Genomic DNA, 22372 nt, shown 5'->3' on the forward strand with positions numbered 1-22372 from the left:
TGGAAGAGGGGCGTGTACAAAGAGCATGATTGACGGGCCACTGAGCGTGTCAGTGGCCTCCAGCTTTCGCTAGGAAGATTCCAGATGGTTCTGGAAGCTCAGGGTTTCTCGAACACTCTGAAGGAATATAAAATCCGCTCAGCTTCTCCAAGTCATCCTGCCTGCTGCCTGGTCTGTTAACGCCAGACGAAACAAACAAATTCCCAAGTGGAATTTTCGCTACGTTGAGGAACAAGGTAAACCGACTGAACAATATTTTTCTACAGGGTTTCAGCACGATTGAAATGAAAATGACAATTCACGTTACTGCCTTTGATGCTACATTTTATCACTCACATTTCTAACGCTAATGGGGCTAACTGGCATTAACGCTATCATTAACTTATGATTAGCCGTTTTCATTGGAAGTTGACATGTTCTAACATTTCCATAGAAATCCCAGCGTCCATCAATGATGGTGTCATTTAGGATAACGTTAATATAAGTTAGCTATTGTATGTCTAACTAACGATGTGTCTAACTTTATTGAAAGACCATGACATGATCCACATGTTGATTTTCCTCGTCATAAAACTTTGACCAAGATTATCATGCTGAATGAATTGACAGCTCACAGATCAGCTCTGCTTCTACCCACACTGGAAGACAACCAGGCACACCACACCGCACATGGTGATGATGGTGCATCCAGACACTTATGTCAACCAGGATTATTATAGGCCAGAGAGCGCACAACCTAAAAGTCAGTTTTATTCTTCAAAATATATGATGCAAGACTTGAATGGCTCAATCAAGAACGAGTGACCGTTCTTGTATTGTTAAAACGCTATAGTGGAGACTATTTCGATTCCTAACCATAGCCAATGTATAGAAACTGCAGGAGTGTCCTGGTAGCTTCTAGAATCATGCATTTTCCAGGGGAGCCGGCAGGTGGCGTGTTTTTGGTGCTGCTGAGATGCACTTTAGTGCCATGGGCTCCTCTCATCATGAGCAGTTATTAACCAGTCAAGGCTTTTTCAAGTACTATCAGGTTAGGGTATTGCAATTCTCCACAAATACTACTAATATCAATATTATGTCATTTGTGTCCCGGGCAGAAGGAGTTGATTTTAATCTTATTTGCCAAGGATGGATTATAGAATTGAATCACATCAGAACTGGACAGTCTTTTACACCACCTGCCTTTATAAGCCATATAGGCTCTTTTCACAGCAACGTTTAAAGCAGGCATAACCAATAACATTAACGAGGACCCTGGCACTGTGACACCTAAATGTAACGGAACCATAATTCATGTTATTGGTTACACCTGCTTTACTACCGGCTTTTACCACCTCAAAACGGTTGCTGTGAAATGCGTCCATATGGTTGTGCATATTTACCTGCATCATTGCTGATGCACACCTCATTGCCATCAATTAAATGAATGGATTTCAGTTGGCTTTCAGAATTTCTTCACTACCATCAAATTTGGTGCAATATGAGAGCAGGCTATATATGCATTATGCAATATGACCGTTGTCAAGGTTTCGTGGTAATTTTGGTAAAATCGCATTACGTAAGGTAAGAGTGGCTGTGCCAGTTTCATCATATTCAGTGACTCATGTTGGAATTGAGCTGTAGACCATTGGACGCAAGGGGCTGTTGTTAGAAAGAGGTGTGACGTTACTGCTTCTGATGCTGCAGCGCATGGTTTCATCTTAGTCAAATCAAATGTGATGGCCTGTGTGCATTGCGCTTTAGGCGGATAATATTCAATCTATACTGTATGCCCTCAGCCTCAGCATAACCCAAACAGTGTATTACATGACAATATATGTCATTTGGTATAATGCAAATGACTTAGGAGAAATGTGCATTCACCTCCTCTACTCATCACCTCTGCTCAGATGCCTGAGGCACATGACCATGAGCCCATGGAGGAGGAAGTGGAGACCTTTGCCTTTCAGGCTGAGATTGCTCAGCTGATGTCTCTGATCATCAACACCTTCTACTCAAACAAAGAGATCTTCCTCAGGGAGCTCATCTCCAACTCCTCAGATGTAAGTTGATCATGGTATTTGCCTATTAAGCCTGTGTGCTCACTCTGATATGTTGCTGTTTTCAGTGAATTGTCCAATGGAATGATGTTAATATTGTCTCTACACTACACTTATTATTAATTTTTTTATCATATGCGACAGCTATAATCGCTATACTGCACTGAAAATGAGGAAAGCTATTGTTAATGACTGTATAATCCCAAAAATCCTGAGGTTTAACAGTTCCGGCAGCAAACCTCTTATCAACGTTTAATTCTTTAGGCCCTGGACAAAATCCGCTATGAGAGTCTCACTGAACCCAGCAAGCTGGACTCTGGCAAGGACCTCAAGATTGAAATCACTCCCAACAAAGAGGAACGCACCGTGACCCTGACTGACACGGGTATCGGCATGACCAAGGCTGACCTGATCAACAACCTGGGAACCATCGCCAAGTCCGGCACCAAGGCTTTCATGGAGGCCCTGCAGGCCGGAGCTGACATCTCCATGATCGGTCAGTTTGGTGTGGGTTTCTACTCGGCATTCCTGGTGGCGGAGAGAGTCACAGTCATCACCAAGCACAACGACGACGAGCAGTACATCTGGGCGTCCTCTGCCGGAGGCTCTTTCACTGTTAAAGTGGACAATTGTAAGTGACGCAAAGGCCAAATTGGTGTCGGTTCATAATAATCCTAGTTATAATAACAACAATACACTTTATTTATAAAGCACTTTACATGATGCTCAGACACTTTACAAAAGGTGAAAAATAAATATCTTAAAACAAAACAAGAAAAAAGAGTGAAAGGTAATACAATTACGATGCAAGTGTAAATTACATCAGTACAATCCAAACAGTGATGTGGGTGATCACAGCTGGGGTAGCAGTGGGAGTCAAATGTTGCATGCAGTTTTGTGAAAAGGTGGACTTTGATTTGATATACTTTCAACACTAGGAATAGGTATAGCTAATGTAGTTTTGTTTACAAGGAAATATTATTCCAGGTGTTACCATGATCCTCTTGATATACACTAATCCATGCTTACTTTCCTCCCTCTCATAGCTGAGCCCATTGGTCGGGGCACCAAGGTGATCCTGCACCTCAAAGATGACCAGACAGAATACATTGAGGAGAAAAGGATCAAAGAGATTGTGAAGAAGCACTCACAGTTCATTGGCTACCCCATCACACTCTTTGTAAGCACTCAATCCTATTGGCTTAGTAGAATACCATTCACTTAGAACTTTTGAACCTTCAGGCATGGCATCCATTGTGTGGCAACACCTCCAATAGGATAATTGAGTATTAAACATTCAAATATATACATTTATAATGATGTGGGGAAATGTATCAGATGATGGATATCGATTTGCTCTAATTAAATAATTATTTCTGTTTATTTTAAAAAATTCTCACAAGTCACAGCTGTAATCCATTTGTCGTTTTACTTATTTTATTATAGAACTTGACATTTTTCCATTTAAATCCGTATTTGCATCTTATATGCTGATTTTTACATGCATATTTACATCATTGTATAATTTTTCTACAAAATATGGTGCACAAATAGCATTTGCATTATCACGGCCTACTTTCCCTTTGGAAAGGTCTCTCTTCCACAACACTATAGAACGTGAACTTGGTGGGTGATGGCAGACTGTGTACAGCTAAAAATCTCTGTGCATCATACTGTATAACTGTGTGGCTACTCACCTGAAATACAAAAAAAACATCAGCTATACTGGGCTAATATTTAATTTTTAAACGTATGAAGCTCCAGGCCATATAATAAAAACGTAGTCAGTGAAATGACCATTGACTAATGACTTCTCTCTATTCAGCTAGAGAAAGAGCGTGACAAGGAGGTGAGCGACGACGAGGCTGAGGAAGAGGAGAAGGAGAAGGAGAAGGAGAAAGAGAAGGGAGAGGAAGATGAGGAGAAGGACGAGGACAAGCCCGAGATCGAGGACGTGGGCTCCGACGACGAGCACGACCACGACAAGTCTGCGGACAAGAAGAAGAAGAAGAAGATCAAGGAGAAGTATATTGACCAGGAAGAGCTGAACAAGATCAAGCCCCTGTGGACGCGTAACCCCGACGACATCACCAACGAGGAGTACGGAGAGTTCTACAAGAGTCTCACCAACGACTGGGAGGACCACCTGGCCGTCAAGGTGAGGGAGTGCACTCGTGGATCAGCCAGCGGCGTCTAGGCCACGTTATTGATGTTTGACGCAAAATGAACCGAACAACTAATTAGGAAAAAATGGTCTGATCAACCCGTCTTCCCACAGCACTTCTCGGTGGAGGGCCAGTTGGAGTTCCGAGCCCTGCTGTTCGTGCCTCGTCGCGCTCCTTTCGACCTCTTCGAGAACAAGAAGAAGAAGAACAATATCAAGCTATACGTGCGCAGGGTCTTCATCATGGACAGCTGTGATGAACTCATCCCCGAGTACCTCAGTGAGTCTCAACACAGCTGGAATGGCCGAACAAAGACGCGATCTTGACTCCCGAGTACGGAGACAGAAAGGCGTGGTTTAACTCTTTGCGTCGCTGTAATTTCCACAAGAAGCACCTATTTCAATACATCACAACCTGTCGTTATATTTTGGGAAAATAATGTAATAATACCATTTTAGCGTGGCCGACCAATCTGTCTCTATCCCTCCTCGTCAGACTTCGTCAAGGGCGTGGTGGACTCTGAGGATCTGCCCCTGAACATCTCCAGGGAGACGCTGCAGCAGAGCAAGATCCTGAAGGTCATCCGCAAGAACCTGGTCAAGAAGTGCCTGGAGCTTTTCACCGAGCTGGCCGAGGACAAGGACAACTACAAGAAGTACTATGAGCAGTTCTCCAAGAACATCAAGGTCAGTCGCTGCAACTTGCAACTGTGCCTGCTGCAAGCTGTCCATCATCAGTCATGGCAGCCACCTTGTGTGTTGTATGCAGTGACTGCATTGTGCCATGCGTCTGACACTATGTCATTTGTCATGATTTCACAAGCTGAATGTGATCTAAATTAATTAGGTTAATTTTGTCTTCTTTTTATTAAATTATGTTTTTAGTTTTCTTATTTTCAGGCAAATGAAGAGTATGGTGTTATTTTACCTGCTGACGGTTTCGGCTGTAACTACAGCCTTCTTCAGAGCGGTCATCTGACTTCCTGGTGATGAAATAACACCATACTCTAATTTGTCTGAAAATCAGAAAACTAAAAACATAACTGAATGTGATCTGTTCCATAGTGTGGTAGGGATTACACATTTATTTGAAAGATGCTCATTTGAGCCACTAAATTGAAAAACCGTCAAAGTACAAACCGCCTATTTGTCTTAGAACCTTCTGAATTTGAGCTACTGCTTTCCCCCTCTAACCTTTCATGCAGCAGCCACCTGTCTGATCCTCTCGCCATATTGCCCCTATGATAAGCTGCTTTCGGCTTCATTCAGAGCTCCTTACTGCCATCTCTGTTTTGTCTGAACGGAGGCTGTCCGGGTAGCAGAGTTCAGCACATTATGTTATTTGAACAATACTGCAACATGAGCCTCTGCTGGGGAAGGCCTATTGAATAAATCCAATTTAGAGATAACGACCTCATTGTGATTAAAATGCCAACTGAATTTCTAGCCTACTAGAGAACCGCCTCGTTCCCCACCGCACGTTACCGGCACTTTGAACGAGTCATTAATTAAACATCGTCTGTCCACGTTTTTTTTCCAGCTCGGAATCCACGAGGACTCCCAAAACAGCCTTTACAGGAATGATACAATATTTCATTTTTCATGTTTTAGCTGGGCATCCATGAAGACTCCGCGAACAGGAAGAGGCTGTCTGAGCTGCTGCGCTACTACACCTCAGCCTCTGGAGAGGAGATGGTCTTCCTCAAGGACTATGTCACACGCATGAAGGACTCCCAGAAACACATCTATTACATCACTGGTGAGGATGATGCTCTTTCACTCACCTCAAGTCTGTCCACTGTAAATGCAAATGATAAGATGTACAATTAACTGAATTTATATCAAAGTCAAAGTCAATTTTATTGTCAATCACTACCATATGTACAAGACATACAGAGCATCGAAATTCCGTATCTCACGATCCACGGTGCACTCAATATACAGATAGGAGACAACACATGACATAAAATACGAAGATAAAATACATAAAAAAACATACAATAAAATACTACCGTAGGGGTCATAAATAAGGTCACTGTAATCACTGTAATAAAAGTCAGATAGTGCAAATAGTGATGGCAGAAAAGTGCAATAAAATGAACAAAGCGACATAGTAATTATGCATAAAGTGACTGGTGCTGAGTGTAGATATGGGTTCAAGTCCAGACTAGGGGCAGAGGGAAGAGAGGGGAGAGAGTTTAACAGCCTGACAGCCTGGTGGACAAAGCTGTTAGCCAGTCTGGTGGTGCGGGCCCGGAGGCTCCGATATCTTCTCCCCGACGCAAGCAGGCAGAAAAGTCCATGAGAGGGATGGGTGGGGTCGCACACAATGTTAGTGTGTGCGAATATTCTACTGTATACGGTCACTATTTCATATTTTGTTATATCAAGTAGCAGGATATACCTTCTTTGACAACATTACCACGACTTTATTTCAGGTGAGACCAAAGACCAGGTCGCTAACTCCGCCTTTGTGGAGCGCCTTCGCAAAGCGGGCCTAGAGGTCATCTACATGATTGAGCCCATTGATGAGTACTGTGTGCAGCAGCTGAAAGAGTTTGAGGGAAAGAACCTGGTGTCGGTGACCAAGGAGGGCCTGGAGCTGCCCGAGGACGAGGAGGAGAAGAAGAGGGCGGAGGAAACCAAAACTCAGTTTGAGAACCTGTGCAAGATCATGAAGGATATCCTGGAGAAGAAGGTGGAGAAGGTGAGGAGATTGACCGATAATTCACACAGCATGTGTTGACGTCCTGTTTAAAACAACTCAATTTGATATTGTTTTACGATGCACTGATATCCCAGTATTATGTTGGAAAATGGCATGAACTCTCCTGTCCCTCCACAGGTCACAGTCTCCAACCGCCTGGTCTCTTCCCCTTGCTGTATTGTCACCAGCACCTACGGCTGGACGGCCAACATGGAGAGGATCATGAAGGCCCAGGCCCTGAGGGACAACTCCACCATGGGCTACATGGCCGCCAAGAAGCACCTGGAGATCAACCCCGACCACCCCATTGTAGAGACCTTGAGGCAGAAGGCCGAGGCGGACAAGAACGACAAGTCCGTGAAGGATCTGGTCATCCTTCTGTTCGAGACCGCCCTGCTCTCCTCGGGATTCACCTTGGACGACCCCCAGACCCACTCCAACCGCATCTACAGGATGATCAAGCTGGGACTGGGTGAGTACCTGCACGTTAAGTCGTTATATAGCTTAAATCTTTGATATTACATTTGATCTGTCCTTGCATACGCTGTGTGTTTTAAGCAAACAAGAATATCGCTCTAGGTATAAGTTGAGCCATCTTACAGTATGTTTCTGGTGAGTCATCGATAGATACCGTATTTTCACTGCATAACATACGCTTAGTCATCAACCGATAAAATAACCATTATGCAGCTTCAGTGACTCATAACCCACTTCCCTGGTCCTTCCCCACAGGTATCGACGAGGATGACCTGCCGTCAGAAGAGCCCACGTCAGCCCCCACCGAGGACATGCCCCCTCTGGAAGGGGACGACGACACGACCAGGATGGAGGAGGTGGACTAAAGTTGAGTCCACGTCGTCGATCAGTTTAGCCACTAAACTGATTGGGTTTCATCTGCCTGCTAGTTTGGCAGTAGTGTTATATAATGACAAGAGTTTGATGTTGTTAATGAGCCTGGAGTGACCTTCCCACTCCAACCCCTTTGTGCCCCATCTCACTGAACGCCCCCTTGCATCGACCATTATGCAATTCAGATTCATTCCTTTTTTTTGTGTTAAAGTCATTACTTTTTGTATCTTGAGTTGTATCAATACATGTTTTATATTTATTGACGTTCCGGCATTCTTGTTTGTTCTGACTTTTACTGTAAATATCTTCTAAAAAGATTATTGATACTGTTATTTGAAACGGTTGGACCCAGAAATAAAGTTGACGATGTTAACGAGTCACGTTTTGTTCACCCTTGCTCTGATTTCTCTGAAGTGATTAAGAAAATGTGCGTCTTCCAACTTGGTTTAATAGTCATAATAATGCGGTGCCTCTCACCGATTAAGTATATATTGGCATCAACTTTGGCTTCTAGTCTGGCTAAGCCTAAGGACTTGACTAGTAGTCAGTGTTGGGGGTATTCGCATTACAAAAGTAACATTACATGTAATATATTACTTTTAGCAGTAACAGCAAAAACGTATTACTAATAGGATTTCGGTAATTATATACCAGTTACTTTGTCAAGTAACGCAAGTTACGAATTGAGTTAATTTTTTGGATTATCCAAGCACATCTTTAAATAAAGATACAATCATTTCCTAATACAAATGTGTGTTTTTATGCAAATAACCACTATAGATGACAATAAACAACAACAAAGGAAAAGGATAACATTTAGAATTTTGGACGGTTTACACTGACTTCAAGACGGTTTAAATTATTTTTTGGGATGGTTCCAGGGTGGCGATGTCATTCTGTTACTGCTGTTATTTTGGTGAAAGTAGTGAAATAAGTAACGACTCCAAGTATACTCTACACAGACAGTAATATTGTAAAGTAACATTACTTGCAAATGAAAGTAACCAGTATTATGTAGTATATTACATTTTGAAAGTAACTTGCCCAACACTGGTAGTTGACATGTCCTTGTGACACCTATTTGTCTTCAGTATTGTAGTGTTTTCTTTTCTTATAATAGAAGCTTCCACAGTGGCTTTTCAGCATTTTTCATTTCAGTCTGAGGATGAAATATTACATCTTTGCTACATTTACAGGAACAATTTGCAGGGCCCCAAGGTTTTATTAATTGGAAACCATCATGATATACATATAAACCTGATCGTTGGGATATGTGAGATTTATTCTCCAATAAAACTTGCTTCAATTGGAAGGTTTTAACACCAGGTGGCGTCTGCCAAAAAGTAGCCTAATAAGTGGAATACGGGGTAAACCAGTGGTCGTTATGGTTTTAACTGCTGGTGACGCTAGTTATTGAATGGAACAGACATTAATATGGGATGTCTGGAAAAAGGCAGTCCACCTCAGTTTCATACCTGCTGAACAGGACAGACCATACAAGGGATCAGCCGAGCAGCATTTTGGTAAACAAACCGCGTCACTGGGTGGCAATGGCAATGGACTATGGAGCCCAAGTGGCGCGAGGCGCGCGTGAGTGTCTGCTCTAGTCGTCTGTTTACATTTTAAAAACTGCGACAGTTCACACAACTTTAACACGACATGCATTATACATCAAACTCTTGAGCTACTTCTGCTCTCACTCAGAGTGTCAACATATAAGCGATGGTGATGTATAGTTTTTGAGATATATTAACGTGTGTTGCCACCGTACACAACTCATACTATTAACTGCCGCGAGGTTCCGTATTTCTGGGTGGCAAATGACGTCACGCTGATTCGTCATAGACGGTTAGGGCCTCGGGACAGGCCCTGATTGAACAGTATTTGATCTGTCAGCCGGGGCGGTAATTTGTCTCGCCGGCAGAGAGCTCCCACTCTCTTCCACGGCGCTGTCTGTCAAAAACGAGACGCCGAGAGTCACCTGACCTGACAGCAGCCTATCGCATCAGAGCACAGGCTGCCCGCCACAGTGTGGTGCCCTCCCCTCCCCGAAGAACAGTCGTCCACACCAGGATTTGGTTGTGGAGTATCCAAAGGGGAGCAAGGGCGGCTACGTTTGTGCAATGCCGAATAAAATGAAGAAGGAAAAGGTGAGTTTTAGGGGGGCAGGTTAGGACTATGGTGAATAAAGTTCACCCAGATGCATTTGAATATATTTTTTTGGATAAAGGGAGGCCTTTAGTACAAAACATTTATCAGTGCAAGTTATAGAATAGTGTCCCATCTAGAGAGCGAAGCGACAAGCCAACTAGCAATCACCACCAGCTAGCTAGCGGCTAACGTTAGTCTGCTAACGAGTTAGCATTTGCTACGTTTGGGCTGCCTAATTTAACGCTGCCTAATTTAACGCTACCGTTATCCCGCAAGTAAATGGTTCTCTAAAGTTACAGATGTTTTCTCAGAGGATGTATGTGTCTTTGTGCAAATGTAGGCATTTGCTACAATTCTTTTTAATATAAAAGTGGAAAATATGGTTTGTGTGACTAGCTTAGCTTTGAAGTAGCTAACGTAGCTAGAAGCAGATTTGCCAATGTATTCAATGTGAGTGTGTGGTCAGGGTTGCTGTGTTTGGCTAGGATCTGTGCATGGCTGCCATGGCAGCATAAAGTGACACCGCTTAGCATTATTTTCCAGCCTATTACCCGCTAATGGTACGTTCACTGAAACATTTTAACTGCTTTTCAGGAGTCCCCCAAGTCTGGAAAAGTGGGCAAGAGTGGAGGACAAGAGAATTCAGAGCATGAGGTGGGCTTGAATCACAAGCACTTTGCTTGACACAAGTTCAAATGACACTTTTAAATGGTCACTAGGTATTTTAAAAATGGAATGTGTTTTTATTATTAGTCTCTCTAGTGTGGTGTTGTGCTTTTGTGTTATGTTTGAGCGCAACATGAGACAAAACAGAGTTGAAAACTGGGGAAATAGTCATTGCTCACTGATGCAGTGTGTGGCAAGGAGTAAATTCTCAAAAATCATGAAGATATATGCCAAACAAAGAGAAACCGTACTGGCTAAGAGGATCAGTGGTTGCTAGTTGAATGTATCTGACAGGAATAGTCATACACACAGTAGGTAGTTGAACATCACAAAATGTGGACATCAGAAATGACAACAGAATTCAATCCCTCAGAAAATCATGTGTGTGAGCTTCATAAAACTGGTATTGGAATGGGGCTGATACTGATACTGATACTGCTCTTGTTTTATTTGATGTACTTTTATCTTTTTGTTTTGATTGTTTGTTTATATCCGTCTGTAATTCTGCAACCTCTGTAAATGTTTTTATTGTAAGTAACAGGGATCCCTTGAAAATGAGAGCGTGCTCTCAAGGGTTTTACCCCTGCATAAAAAAAACAAATTAGTGCATTGAAACAGTAAACTTCAATGGAAATGTAGTAATGAACTAGAAATACAAAACACAAATAGAACAAATATATTTAACTTGAGTTAAGAAAAAGGATCAAAATACACAACATGCTGTCTATAACTTTAAACAATACAATAAAATATCGGCCGATACCGACATATTGGTGATAGGCTAATATCGGTCGACTGATATATCGGACGGGTTCTAATTGGAAGGCGCGAAATCAGTATTTATTTTGCCAGGTTGCTTCAGAATACTGTACCAACCAGATCTAAATCTTTAGGCTGCTATTATTATTATTATTGGAGTCAAATTGATGCCAATCTATAGACACGTAGGCCTATCCAGTGAGTTTGGCAACTGATCAAGTTTGTAAATTGAAAGGTTTAAATAATACAGCCTGTGTACTGGGTTGAAACCTATTTAGATAAGATGTAGATAAGCGTGTATTTGATTAATCTTGTTTTATTGGATTGTCCTGGTTTCGTTCTTGTATCAGTACCACATTCAATCAGTTGTGCAGAGCTTAGCGGTTTGGTCGACTCGTCACCTGTTAACCCCCCTGTACTGGGTTTCTTCAGGCTGTGGTCTCTGCCCCCGGCTGACCCTCCTCTCACTCGGTAGTAATCCTTGATGATCTGCTCTCTGTTGTGTGCCGGCACTCAGCAGCCATGCAGCAGATCTGCTAATGCGCCAACCTTGTGTCAAATTGAAATTGCTGGGCAGCAAGCTGTTGCTGTATTACCTTCTCTAAGCACCTCCTTCATTCTCTAAGCCCCTCCTTCACACATTATTCTGGCTACCAGGACTATCAGCTTTTAGATGTCCGACTCAGGAATGAGAGACAACAACAGACATATCTAGCTTTTAAGTCGGTTTGCAGTAAAATGGTACAGAGAATATATTGCTGGGTAATAAACCAAGAATATATTGAAACCGACATTTAGAACCTCTAACCGACTTAATCTTACTCATGTCAATTAATTCTGTTAATGCTTTACCCAATGCGATGCGTTCATCAACTGTGCTGTCCCCATAAATAAAAATGCTATGTCATGTTGAGTCACGTGCCCCCCCCCCCCCCACACACACACACACATTTGGGAAGGCATGGGGAGTGACCATTGATTAGGTTTAGGCATGGGGAGTGATGATCGATTAGGTTTAGGCATGAAGAGTGATCATTGGTTAAGGTTAGGGTGAAATATCAGGCTAAGCCAATCAGAGTAGGGTCGGACTCAGCGTAAATGCAGTGTGTGTGTGGAGGGGGTAGTGCCCCCATTATTTGGACGGCACGGTGGCTCAGTGGTTAACACTGTTGCCTCACAGCAAGAAGGTCCCGGGTTCGAACCCCGGTCCGTCCCAGGTCCTTTCTGTGTGGAGTTTGCATGTTCTCCCCGTGTCCGTGTGGGTTTTCTCCGGGTGCTCCGGTTTCCTCCCACCATCAAAAGAAAGACATGTATGTTAGGGTTAATACTCCTGTCAGTGCACCTGGCCAAAGGTACTGGCAAAAGAACTGGAGTTGGTCCCCGGGGGCTGCACAGTGGCTGCCCACTGCTCCTAGTTCTAGGAAGGTTCCTAGAGGATGGGTCAAATGCAGAGGATGAATTTCCCCAAGGGGATAAATAAAGGATAACTTAACTTATTAGTTCGTGTTCACTCACGGGGGGGGTTGGCTATTTTAGACAAATTTTACGATGGGTCTGGGGAACAAGCAAGACGCGGACATGATGTCATATCGCCCAGCCCTAACATAATGCCATATCTGTGTCAGTCTGTGGATAAGTTGATAGCAGCTGGCTTGCCTGTGGTGGCAGATGCCGCTGTTCATGCCACCTCAGGACAGTTAGTGTCACTGCATCCACTGTGCATTTGTGTGTATGCCATGGCCTTTTCCAACAGGTCCTGGGCCCTGGCTCCTTTGTCCTCCTTTGGGTGCGTTTCTCCTCGCTAACAATTTGTACGCACGTTCAAGTCTTTTTGTCACTGGAAAGTCCTGCCTCAACAGTCCACGTACGTCTGCTTGCCATGTTCTCTTACTGACATGACAAACCTGTGTGTAGATTCATAGCATGCAAACAGAATCTGTTGGGCGATGAGTTTCCTCCATATTGGGTTAATGCACTGGCAAGGACAGGAGATAAGTCCTTATGTTGCATCACATGCATTATGTGTCATCTAGCCCACAACGTGGGCCAGCTCGGCTTGATTTCCCACACTACTCGACAGCTTGCTAATGTCTCCCCACTTCTAAACTGCTGTCTTGTAGTTCTGCAGACAGTGTAGTGCTGCAGACAGCGTAGTGTTTCAGACAGCATAGTGCTGCAGACAGTGTAGTGTTTCAGACAGCATAGTGCTGCAGACAGTGTAGTGTTTCAGACAGCATAGTGCTGCAGACAGCATAGTGCTGCAGACAGTGTAGTGCTGCAGACAGCGTAGTGTTTCAGACAGCATAGTGCTGCAGACAGCGTAGTGTTTCAGACAGCGTAGTGTTTCAGACAGCGTAGTGTTTCAGACAGCGTAGTGTTTCAGACAGCATAGTGCTGCAGACAGTGTAGTGTTTCAGACAGCATAGTGCTGCAGACAGCATAGTGTTTCAGACAGCATAGTGCTGCAGACAGCGTAGTGCCGCAGACAGCGTAGTGTTTCAGACAGCATAGTGCTACAGACAGCGTAGTGTTTCAGACAGCATAGTGCTGCAGACAGCATAGTGCTGCAGACAGCATAGTGCTGCAGACAGCGTAGTGCTGCAGACAGCGTAGTGTTTCAGACAGCATAGTGCTGCAGACAGCGTAGTGTTTCAGACAGCATAGTGCTGCAGACAGCGTAGTGTTTCAGACAACATAGTGCTGCAGACAGCGTAGTGTTTCAGACAGCATAGTGCTGCAGACAGCATAGTGCTGCAGACAGCGTAGTGTTTCAGACAGCATAGTGCTGCAGACAGCATAGTGCTGCAGACAGCGTAGTGTTTCAGACAGCATAGTGCTGCAGACAGCATAGTGCTGCAGACAGTGTAGTGTTTCAGACAGCATAGTGCTGCAGACAGTGTAGTGTTTCAGACAGCGTAGTGCTGCATAGTGCTGCAGACAGTGTAGTGTTTCAGACAGCATAGTGCTGCAGACAGTGTAGTGTTTCAGACAGCATAGTGCTGCAGACAGCATAGTGCTGCAGACAGTGTAGTGTTTCAGACAGCATAGTGCTGCAGACAGTGTAGTGTTTCAGACAGCGTAGTGCTGCATAGTGCTGCAGACAGTGTAGTGTTTCAGACAGCATAGTGCTGCAGACAGTGTAGTGTTTCAGACAGCGTAGTGCTGCAGTGTAGTGCTGCATAGTGCTGCAGACAGCATAGTGCTGCAGACAGTGTAGTGCTGCAGACAGCATAGTGCTGCAGACAGTGTAGTGCTGCAGACAGCATAGTGCTGCAGACATTATAGTGCTGCAGACAGTGTAGTGCTGCAGACAGCATAGTGCTGCAGACAGCATAGTGCTGCAGACAACGTAGTGCTGCAGACAGACAGTGTAGTGCTGCAGACAGACCAGCATAGTGCAGACAACGTAGTGCTGCAGACAGACAGCGTAGTGCTGCAGACAGACAGCAGCCAGCTTCAGCTGGGTTTTTCAGTGAATTTGATCAATCCCCTGTGAGCCAGGCTGACGCAGCTCCACAGCTGCATGTGGTGAAGTGAGGCCTCTGTGCTGTCAGGTGTGGGACCAGCCGTGAGAAACGTCCCACATTCACTACATTCCACAGCAACACAATGTCCAACCTCGCTGGGCTTTTGGATCAGTGGATCCAGGGAGAAGCTAGGTTTGTCCAAGTCCTATGCCTTGGTAGTAAGAGAATGAATCTCTTGATAGATGGTCTTTTGCTGGGATCTTCCAGACAATCTTAAGGGTATTGAATAAAGCCCCAAGCTGTGTCTTTTTCTACCGTCAGTCCATGGGAGTTATGACTTTAGCTGCATCGTCGTGCCTTGGATTGCCCTTGGGACTAGAATCAACTTTTCTTGTCACCTACCCATCAATCTTATGGCAGTCATACTGTTTGTCTTAAGCCCCCCCCCCCACCTCACATGATCTGTACCGCTGTACGGTACGTACCATTGTTTTCCTATCGGGAGAGAGTGGTGCTGCCCAAAATAATATGCAGCAGCGCTACCCTTGGCGTCGTGCAGCGCTCGAATTTGCCACCGTGCCACTGCACTCAAAGTTCACATGATTTCAACTTTGACCTAGTTACCCCTGACCTTTCATGAGTGCACCCAGTGTTGCCTAGCAACAGCTACTGCTGCTCGTCGCTCAAACTCTAACATCGTGATGGATGATGGCACCATGTCGTGGGGGGGGGGGGGGGGGGGGGGGGGTTAATTAATGATTTATGAAGTCGCTGCTGTGTCGTAATGCCGTTTGGCTCCACCGCTGAAATGCACGTTCACATTAACAACAGGACAGCTGAGCTCTACTACATGAGACTGGCAGGCAGGCTACTTACTACTGCACGGACTAGAGCCAGGCGACTGAAGCAGTGGCTGTATCACTACCAGCAATATTGAACCAACTGCGCAAAACAAATTACGTTAACGTTACAGATCCTGACCAACAACGTGTGTGTGTTGATGAATTTCACTAGCCGGCAGAAAACTGTCAGAATTTCTGGCGTATATAACGTTAGATTCGTGTGGGCTTTTGAACCTAATGAGAGAGAGAGAGTTGAGGAGAGATTTGAGAGAAACTACAGCAGCAGCTGTATGTAATGGAGTGACTTCAACTTTCACTTTGCGAACATGCGAGTTAAATTCACAGTTGAAGACTTGTACTCACTTTGGGTTGAAAACGGGAAAGAACGTGAAGTTTCTTCTTTGTCTTAAAGTTTTCACAACAGCATAACCGACTTGTCACGCCCGGTGGACGCGCGGGCGACATTAAACAAGCGCACCCAGTTCAGAGAAGCAGTAGAGCGGAGGAGGAGGAGGGGAGGCTTCTCTGAACTGGGTACGCTTGTTTGATGGCACCGGCGCTTCCCCCGCGCGTCACGGTAAGTGGACTTGGCCTTTTTTTATTGCAAACTGCAAAATTGTAATTGGAACAGATAATTAATCACGATGATCCGATGTAGAAGGCTCAGAGGTCGATGGGGGTCAGCCCATCGACAATGGTCGATGCCATCGTCCATGTAGGGGTGTCAAAAATAATCGATTATAAGATGCATCGCGATGCGGACGTGCACGATTCTGCATCGATTCACAAATGTCAAAAATCGATTATTAAAAAAATAAAAATAAAAGATTTTATAATCAAATAAAATATAATGGAAGTACATGCAGTTGTTTATTTTAATTATGGATCATAATACAATGCAATTCCAGATGCACTTTTATTTTAAAAGTAGCCACACAGTGAGAAAAAAGAAAGTGAGAAAAAATAAATCATGTATTGCGGAAAAAAGTGATGCATCGATTTAAGATGCATCGAGATGCATCGATGGAATCGTAGCCCTCTGAATCGTAATCGAATCGTGAGGCCAGTGAAGATTCACAGCCCTAGTGCCAAGCCTAAGTCACTCTTTGCGCACCCGTCTGGACCTCTTTAGTCTGTGTCACTGTTACTAATGCTGGCTCACTCTCTCTCCTCAGCAGGGCTCCAACAGGAAAGCCAGCAGCAATAGCGTTCCTCCTACCACTCAGCTGCTGAAGGGGAAGCAGCCAGGTACCCAGACACCTGTCAAAAAGGAGAAGAGGCAGAGCTCGTCTCGCTTCAGCTTGAGCAACAACAGGGAGCTGCAAAAGCTACCGGCTTTCAAAGGTAATTCACCTGCTCAGGTGCAACAACCTGACTTCACTTACCGGTAATCACCTAATGATCCATCCAACGCTCTAACTGAGGTCTCTCAGCAGCATGTATGCTGTGCTATACACTTGGGGCTGTTTGTGAAATTGGATAAGGGTTATGCCCCCAGAGCATTGAAAGACTTTTAGTACAGCTTTGGTGGTAAACTTGCTACATTGGCAGGTTTTGCACATGGATGAGGCAGTGCAGATAATATAAGTTCCACAAAACCTTTTCATATGCAAAATAATGCATTGAAACCTTTTTCAAGCCTGGATAATATAATATTTTATTTTATTTATATAGAACTTTGGAAAACAAAGCTGTTAGCGCTTCACGGTCATAAGAGGTAACTGTGTATGCAGGACTGAATAACTCATCCAGAAGCCATATTTAAAGAAATCAAACAAATCGGCTGCTTAAAGTGGAATTTGGATGATTTGACGTGTGGTTGTATGAGGTACTTCTCGATAGAGACAGTGTGTTACATACAGTAGCTTGTGGTCGTTGGCACGCTCCCAGTTTGGAGAAGCAGCAGCTGCAGCACAGGAGCCAGTTAAAAGAAGGCCCACCTAAACAAATCAATATCCGTTTAAGTGGACGCTATATTGACAACATTTTCAGCGTGTGACCTTGCCTTCAAACAGCCCTTTCCTTTAGCACTATATCTTGTCAACCGTAGCACATCTGCATGCCGCCGCGCATGCTATGAAAACATAGTTTGTCTAAGATGACAGGTTGAGAGGCGGGTCATAGTATCATGTCGATGATTTTATTTGACAATTCTGGAGACTGGATTGGGCTTTGGCCAATCCTGGCGTGTTCCGCCTCCAAATCGAGTGGGATTCAGTGTGTTGTGGCGCTCCCCTCGGGAAGAGCCCTTTGACGGAAGGAGTGGAGCTCAGCGAGCCACAGGCAGCCAGCTGCCTTTCGTGTTGCCGAGCGGAGAGTGCAGCACGTCGGCCTGGAATCTCCGAAGTGCGACCCCTGACAACCAAGCTCTCGGATGCGCGTGCCATTATCGCTGCTGTAAATACGATATCCCTGGAATGCGCGTTTTAACGAGCCAGTTACATTTCTTTGCATTCTTAGAGATTATAGTTTTTGTTTTTTGTTCATGTTTCTAACAATTGGCCAAGTTAGTAGTTTGTTTATGGGATAGGAATTCTGCCAGATGACAGGCACTAGGCACCATTTTCTCTTTCTTTTGGAAGAGAAAATTATCCTGAAATGAAGATTTGATTTGACAGCTGCATGTCATGATATGATTGGTTGAAAAATGGGGTAGAAATTTGATAGTACTAGGTGACGTCAGCAAACTGTACATTACTGTTATCAATGAAATCTTGAAAAATGAACTTTTGATGTGAAAAAGTGTGAAAAACGAAAGAAATTAGACTTTTGTGATTTTGTTTGCATACATTATTAAATAGGTGCACTCACTGCATACCCAGGTATTTGAACTAAAAGAAAAGAAAAGTAATTTTTGGGTTCAGCTCGACGTTAGGGTTAGGGTTAGCAGTGCGGGTGCACTGACCGGGGCTCTACACTGCAGGTAACACACTGACTATCGATAAGTAGCTCATATACAACCCCCGCGTCAAATAATCCCAACTATCCCTTTAAGTGTTTTAATGCGTATAGGGAAATCCCTATAATTGACACATAAGTAAATGCAACCATTGCATGTGTGTGCGAGCACACGCTCAGTCATGCACTCACTCTCTCTGCTCCTGACCATCCTCTCTCTGCTGCATCATCACCCTGAGATAACAGCGAGCTGACACATGGAAACAAACAGACAGAGGGACGTACATGGCATGGACTTTGTGCTGGATTTAACCCAGGCGTCTATATTTAGGCCTAATCCAGAGATAAGGCTTTTAATGCTGTGGTCCTTGCGTTTCAGGATGTCGCCGGTGCCCAGATAAGCAGCGTCTGGCAGCTATACTACTATTTCCCCCCCCCCCTTCCCTCTCTCTCTCTCTCACGGGACACTCTCTCTCTCTCTCTCTCGCTCTCTCTCTCTCACGGGACACTCTCTCTCTCTCCCTCTCTCTCTCTCTCTCTCTCTCTCTCACGGGACACTCTCAGCAGATGTACAGTATGTAGTTATATAATGCAGCCCAGCACCAACATAGCACTAGATGCAGTAGGATTTAGGCCATGTCTACATTAGCCCGTTTTTTTATGGCTCGGCACTTGGTTTGCACCTGTTGTCCACACTACCTCTATTGTTCTGAGCATCAAGCTGTTTGATGAAATGTAGACTTTGGTCTCCGGCTATCTGGCCCGTCTTTGTCACCAAAACCCGCGCTAGAGTGGAAGTGTAGACGGGGGGGAAACGCAGAACTTTGGAATCCCCCCCCTGTAGGCTATCTCTATATTTTCATATTCTTTCTGAAATAGGCTATATTGTTGTGGGGATTATGTGGGCTGTTCCTGGCCCTGACAGAGATTCAACATTTCAATTAGGAATTAGGCTATAAATAGGCTGCTGGCAATCATATAAATATGGCGTGGCTGCTAAATAAAAAGGCAGGTTTATTTAGTCTATTTTATGTTTAAGAGAAATACAGTAGCCAAACTAGCCATCCTGTTAAGGAGATGTCAGTTCAAATGCCGTGATGCAGATGATTCTCACTAGCCTGACTTTGCAGAAAGGAGTGTTGGCAAGTGCTCTTATGACATCACTGATGATGTCACAATGCCCACGCCCGCCCTGCTCGACCGCTGTGCAGGCTTACGTGCCCTTATGACATCACTGATGAATGACATCACCGATGATGTCACAACTTTGCATCTTATGACATCACTGATGACATCATCCATGATTTATGACATCACTGATGACATCAGTGATGTCACCTACGACATTCTTTTGTGATGCCTATACGTGATGAATGAAGCGTGGATTGGCTACAAATGCACAGTGCGCCTCTCGTCACTTGATGTGAATAATATTTGCTTTTATGGAAGAAAAAGGTATAAATATAGCGTATTGTGTTAGTTACCTGTATAGCCTATATGAAAGCAATCACTTGATGTTTGAGACCACATGGCTGCCTCTGTGATCATAACCTATAGGCTACTGTACTTACCATAAAGTAAACCGTTGCACGGCGAATCCAAGAGGGGAGTTTGAAACACGCGGATCTTCGCTGCCAATCTATATGGCATGCGCCAGTCGGCAATAAATATGGTTATTTTTTGGTTCATTTTCAAAGAGTGTTTATTCTATTTTATTTAATCTGATAATATGTATAGGCCTAAAAAGCTGTAGGGAATTCATTGTGTTTATAGGTGTTGACCCACACCCTATGCACATGTCTAATTTATTATAGTCAATAATGTTTGGTATAACTACTCTACTTTACTTTTGAATTAAAAAAATATACATTTATGCCTTATGTTATTTAATATATACATTTATGCCTTATGTTATTTATAGGCTATAGCCCTTTTCAGGGGATCTGTGTGGACAAAGAGAAGGATTAGTGTAAATAGAAAACGGCCTAGTGAAGATGTAGCCTTACACACAGCATGTAGCCTTACACACAGCATGTAGCCTTACACACAGCATGTAGCCTTACACACAGCATGTAGCCTTATACACAGCATGTAGCCTTATACACAGCATGTAGCCTTATACACAGCATGTAGCCTTATACACAGCATGTAGCCTTACACACAGCATGTAGCCTTATACACAGCATGTAGCCTTATACACAGCATGTAGCCTTATACACAGCATGTAGCCTTATACACAGCAGCGCTTGCCAGTTCTTTTTTCCAGCAATCATCAAATCCATTCAAATGATCTGACCTAATTCATGATCCAAAACAAACAAATATAACTGAATTACAGTTCAGAATAAGTACATGATGGCAGTATAAATGTCCAAATAGCACAGTTTTAAACTTTAATAACAGGCAGTGGAGCTGATACTGGAAATAAGATGATTGAGTCAATAAAAGCAGGAGTGCAATAAAAGCTAGCTCATCAGTCCAAAATACAAAGTTCTTATCGAGGTTTCTCAAAATGAAACTCCCATGTGTCCCTTTGGAGCATTAGGACACAGTTAAGCCACTATCTCTGACTTGAGGAGAGTGCTGCTATGGTTTTGTTAATGTGTGCCACTTGTTCGCCATTCAGTCTCCTCCAAGATTAGACTTAATTGACACATAAAGGAGTTGTTCCTCCAGTGATGTTTACCTTCGGTGTACATTCTTTAGCTTGGCCCTGATTGTCAAGAAACTAAATAAGCATAACTTTATGCTTCAGTTCAGTTCCCACACCCCAATGAGAACTTTGATAACATTCTCCAAACAGTCCCACGGTGGGCCCAGTCGATGGTATCAGTACTGTGTCCAAACAGGCACCTTGCTCGGCCTGTCTTCGTTCCAGGGCATGCTCTGCACCTCCTGATGGGAACGCTTCTGGAGAGTTCTAAGGTGGAGGCGAGACCGAAAACCCTGACCAGTGACCAGACCACACAAGTAGGCCTTTCCCCTGAACTCACCCTCGGATCTAATGCTCCGCTCTTGTTGTGATTCCAGTGTAGGTTGAACTGCCCTCCTTGAGTCATTTTATAAGTTCCAATGCTGCTTCCTCTAGTAAGATGCTGACCTGCTGCTTATGTTGGAGTTTATAGGCTCAGGCTGAGTGTTTGGTTTTGGTTCAATCAGAAATGTGTCCATTTTGGCAAAATTTGGCGACAATATGTGTGCTGGAGATATTTTTCACTGCAGCAAGTAACGTAAGCACGGGGACAAATTCACTGTTGTTGTTTGAGGAAAAACGTCCGATCCATTACATTACATTACATTACATTACGTCATTTGGCAGACGCTTTTATCCAAAGCGACTTACAATAACACATTTTTTGTCAGCAATAGAGCAATCTACTATGGAGCACAGTCTATGACAACTACAACTTCTGAAGGAACAGTGGTACAAGTTTAGGTTAGTGGTACAAGTTTAGGTTAGTTTTCTTTTCTTTTCTTTTTTTAATAAAGAAAGAGAGAGAACGAAGTTAGATCAAGAAGGGCCCAGATGGAGCCTGAAAAGGTGCGTCTTTAGTCTTTTCCGAAAGATCGGCAGTGATTCAGCCGTCCTGACCGAAGGTGGAAGCTCGTTCCACCATCGAGGTGCCAGGGACGAGAAGAGTCGAGATCGGGATGAGCGACTTTTGAGCCCCCGTAGCGAAGGAGGGGCGAGGCATCCTGCACTGGTGGGGGAGCGAAGGGAGCGCTGAGAGGTTTGGAACCTGACCATAGATTGCAGGTACAGGGGAGCTGACTGGTGTACTGCCCTGTAGGCCAGTACCAGTGTCTTGAATTTGATGCGGGCCGAGATG

At 44.1% G+C, this 22372-nt stretch overlaps 2 protein-coding genes across 3 annotated transcripts in view; both read left to right on the forward strand.

The window, feature by feature from the left end:
- Positions 1-110: 110 nt before the first annotated feature.
- On the forward strand, positions 111-8204 carry hsp90aa1.2 (heat shock protein 90, alpha (cytosolic), class A member 1, tandem duplicate 2). The gene is made up of 11 exons (XM_083643511.1): positions 111-236; positions 1890-2042; positions 2304-2670; positions 3086-3219; positions 3865-4197; positions 4318-4483; positions 4700-4890; positions 5815-5962; positions 6642-6910; positions 7049-7382; positions 7643-8204. Exons 2-11 carry the CDS (start codon positions 1890-1892, stop codon positions 7750-7752), a joined length of 2205 nt encoding a protein of 734 aa, XP_083499637.1. The 5' UTR covers positions 111-236; the 3' UTR covers positions 7753-8204.
- Positions 8205-9864: 1660 nt separating this feature from the next.
- The window catches only part of ppp2r5cb (protein phosphatase 2, regulatory subunit B', gamma b), a 48414-nt gene continuing 35906 nt past the window's right edge, over positions 9865-22372 (forward strand). The window contains exons 1-3 of one of the 2 annotated variants that reach the window (XM_083642578.1): positions 9865-9909; positions 10505-10564; positions 16823-16988. In XM_083642578.1, the coding sequence (XP_083498704.1) occupies positions 9883-9909; positions 10505-10564; positions 16823-16988 (253 nt within the window). In that variant the 5' untranslated portion in view covers positions 9865-9882. Of the gene's footprint in view, positions 9910-10504; positions 10565-16819; positions 16989-22372 lie in introns of both variants that reach the window. The other variant, XM_083642577.1, reaches the window with a different exon arrangement.

The sequence above is a fragment of the Poromitra crassiceps genome, assembly GCF_964638095.1.
Source record: "Poromitra crassiceps genome assembly, chromosome: 9".
Classification (NCBI taxonomy): domain Eukaryota; kingdom Metazoa; phylum Chordata; class Actinopteri; order Beryciformes; family Melamphaidae; genus Poromitra; species Poromitra crassiceps.

What these genes read in the sequence shown, in the direction of transcription:
- hsp90aa1.2 (XM_083643511.1), top strand. Translation starts at nt 1,890, where the DNA reads ATGCCTGAGGCACATGACCATGAGCCCATGGAGGAGGAAGTGGAGACC. An exon ending in CACTGTTAAAGTGGACAATT is followed by an intron (nt 2,671 to 3,085) that starts GTAAGTGACGCA and finishes TCCCTCTCATAG; the next exon opens with CTGAGCCCATTGGTCGGGGC. An exon ending in GATGATCAAGCTGGGACTGG is followed by an intron (nt 7,383 to 7,642) that starts GTGAGTACCTGC and finishes CCTTCCCCACAG; the next exon opens with GTATCGACGAGGATGACCTG.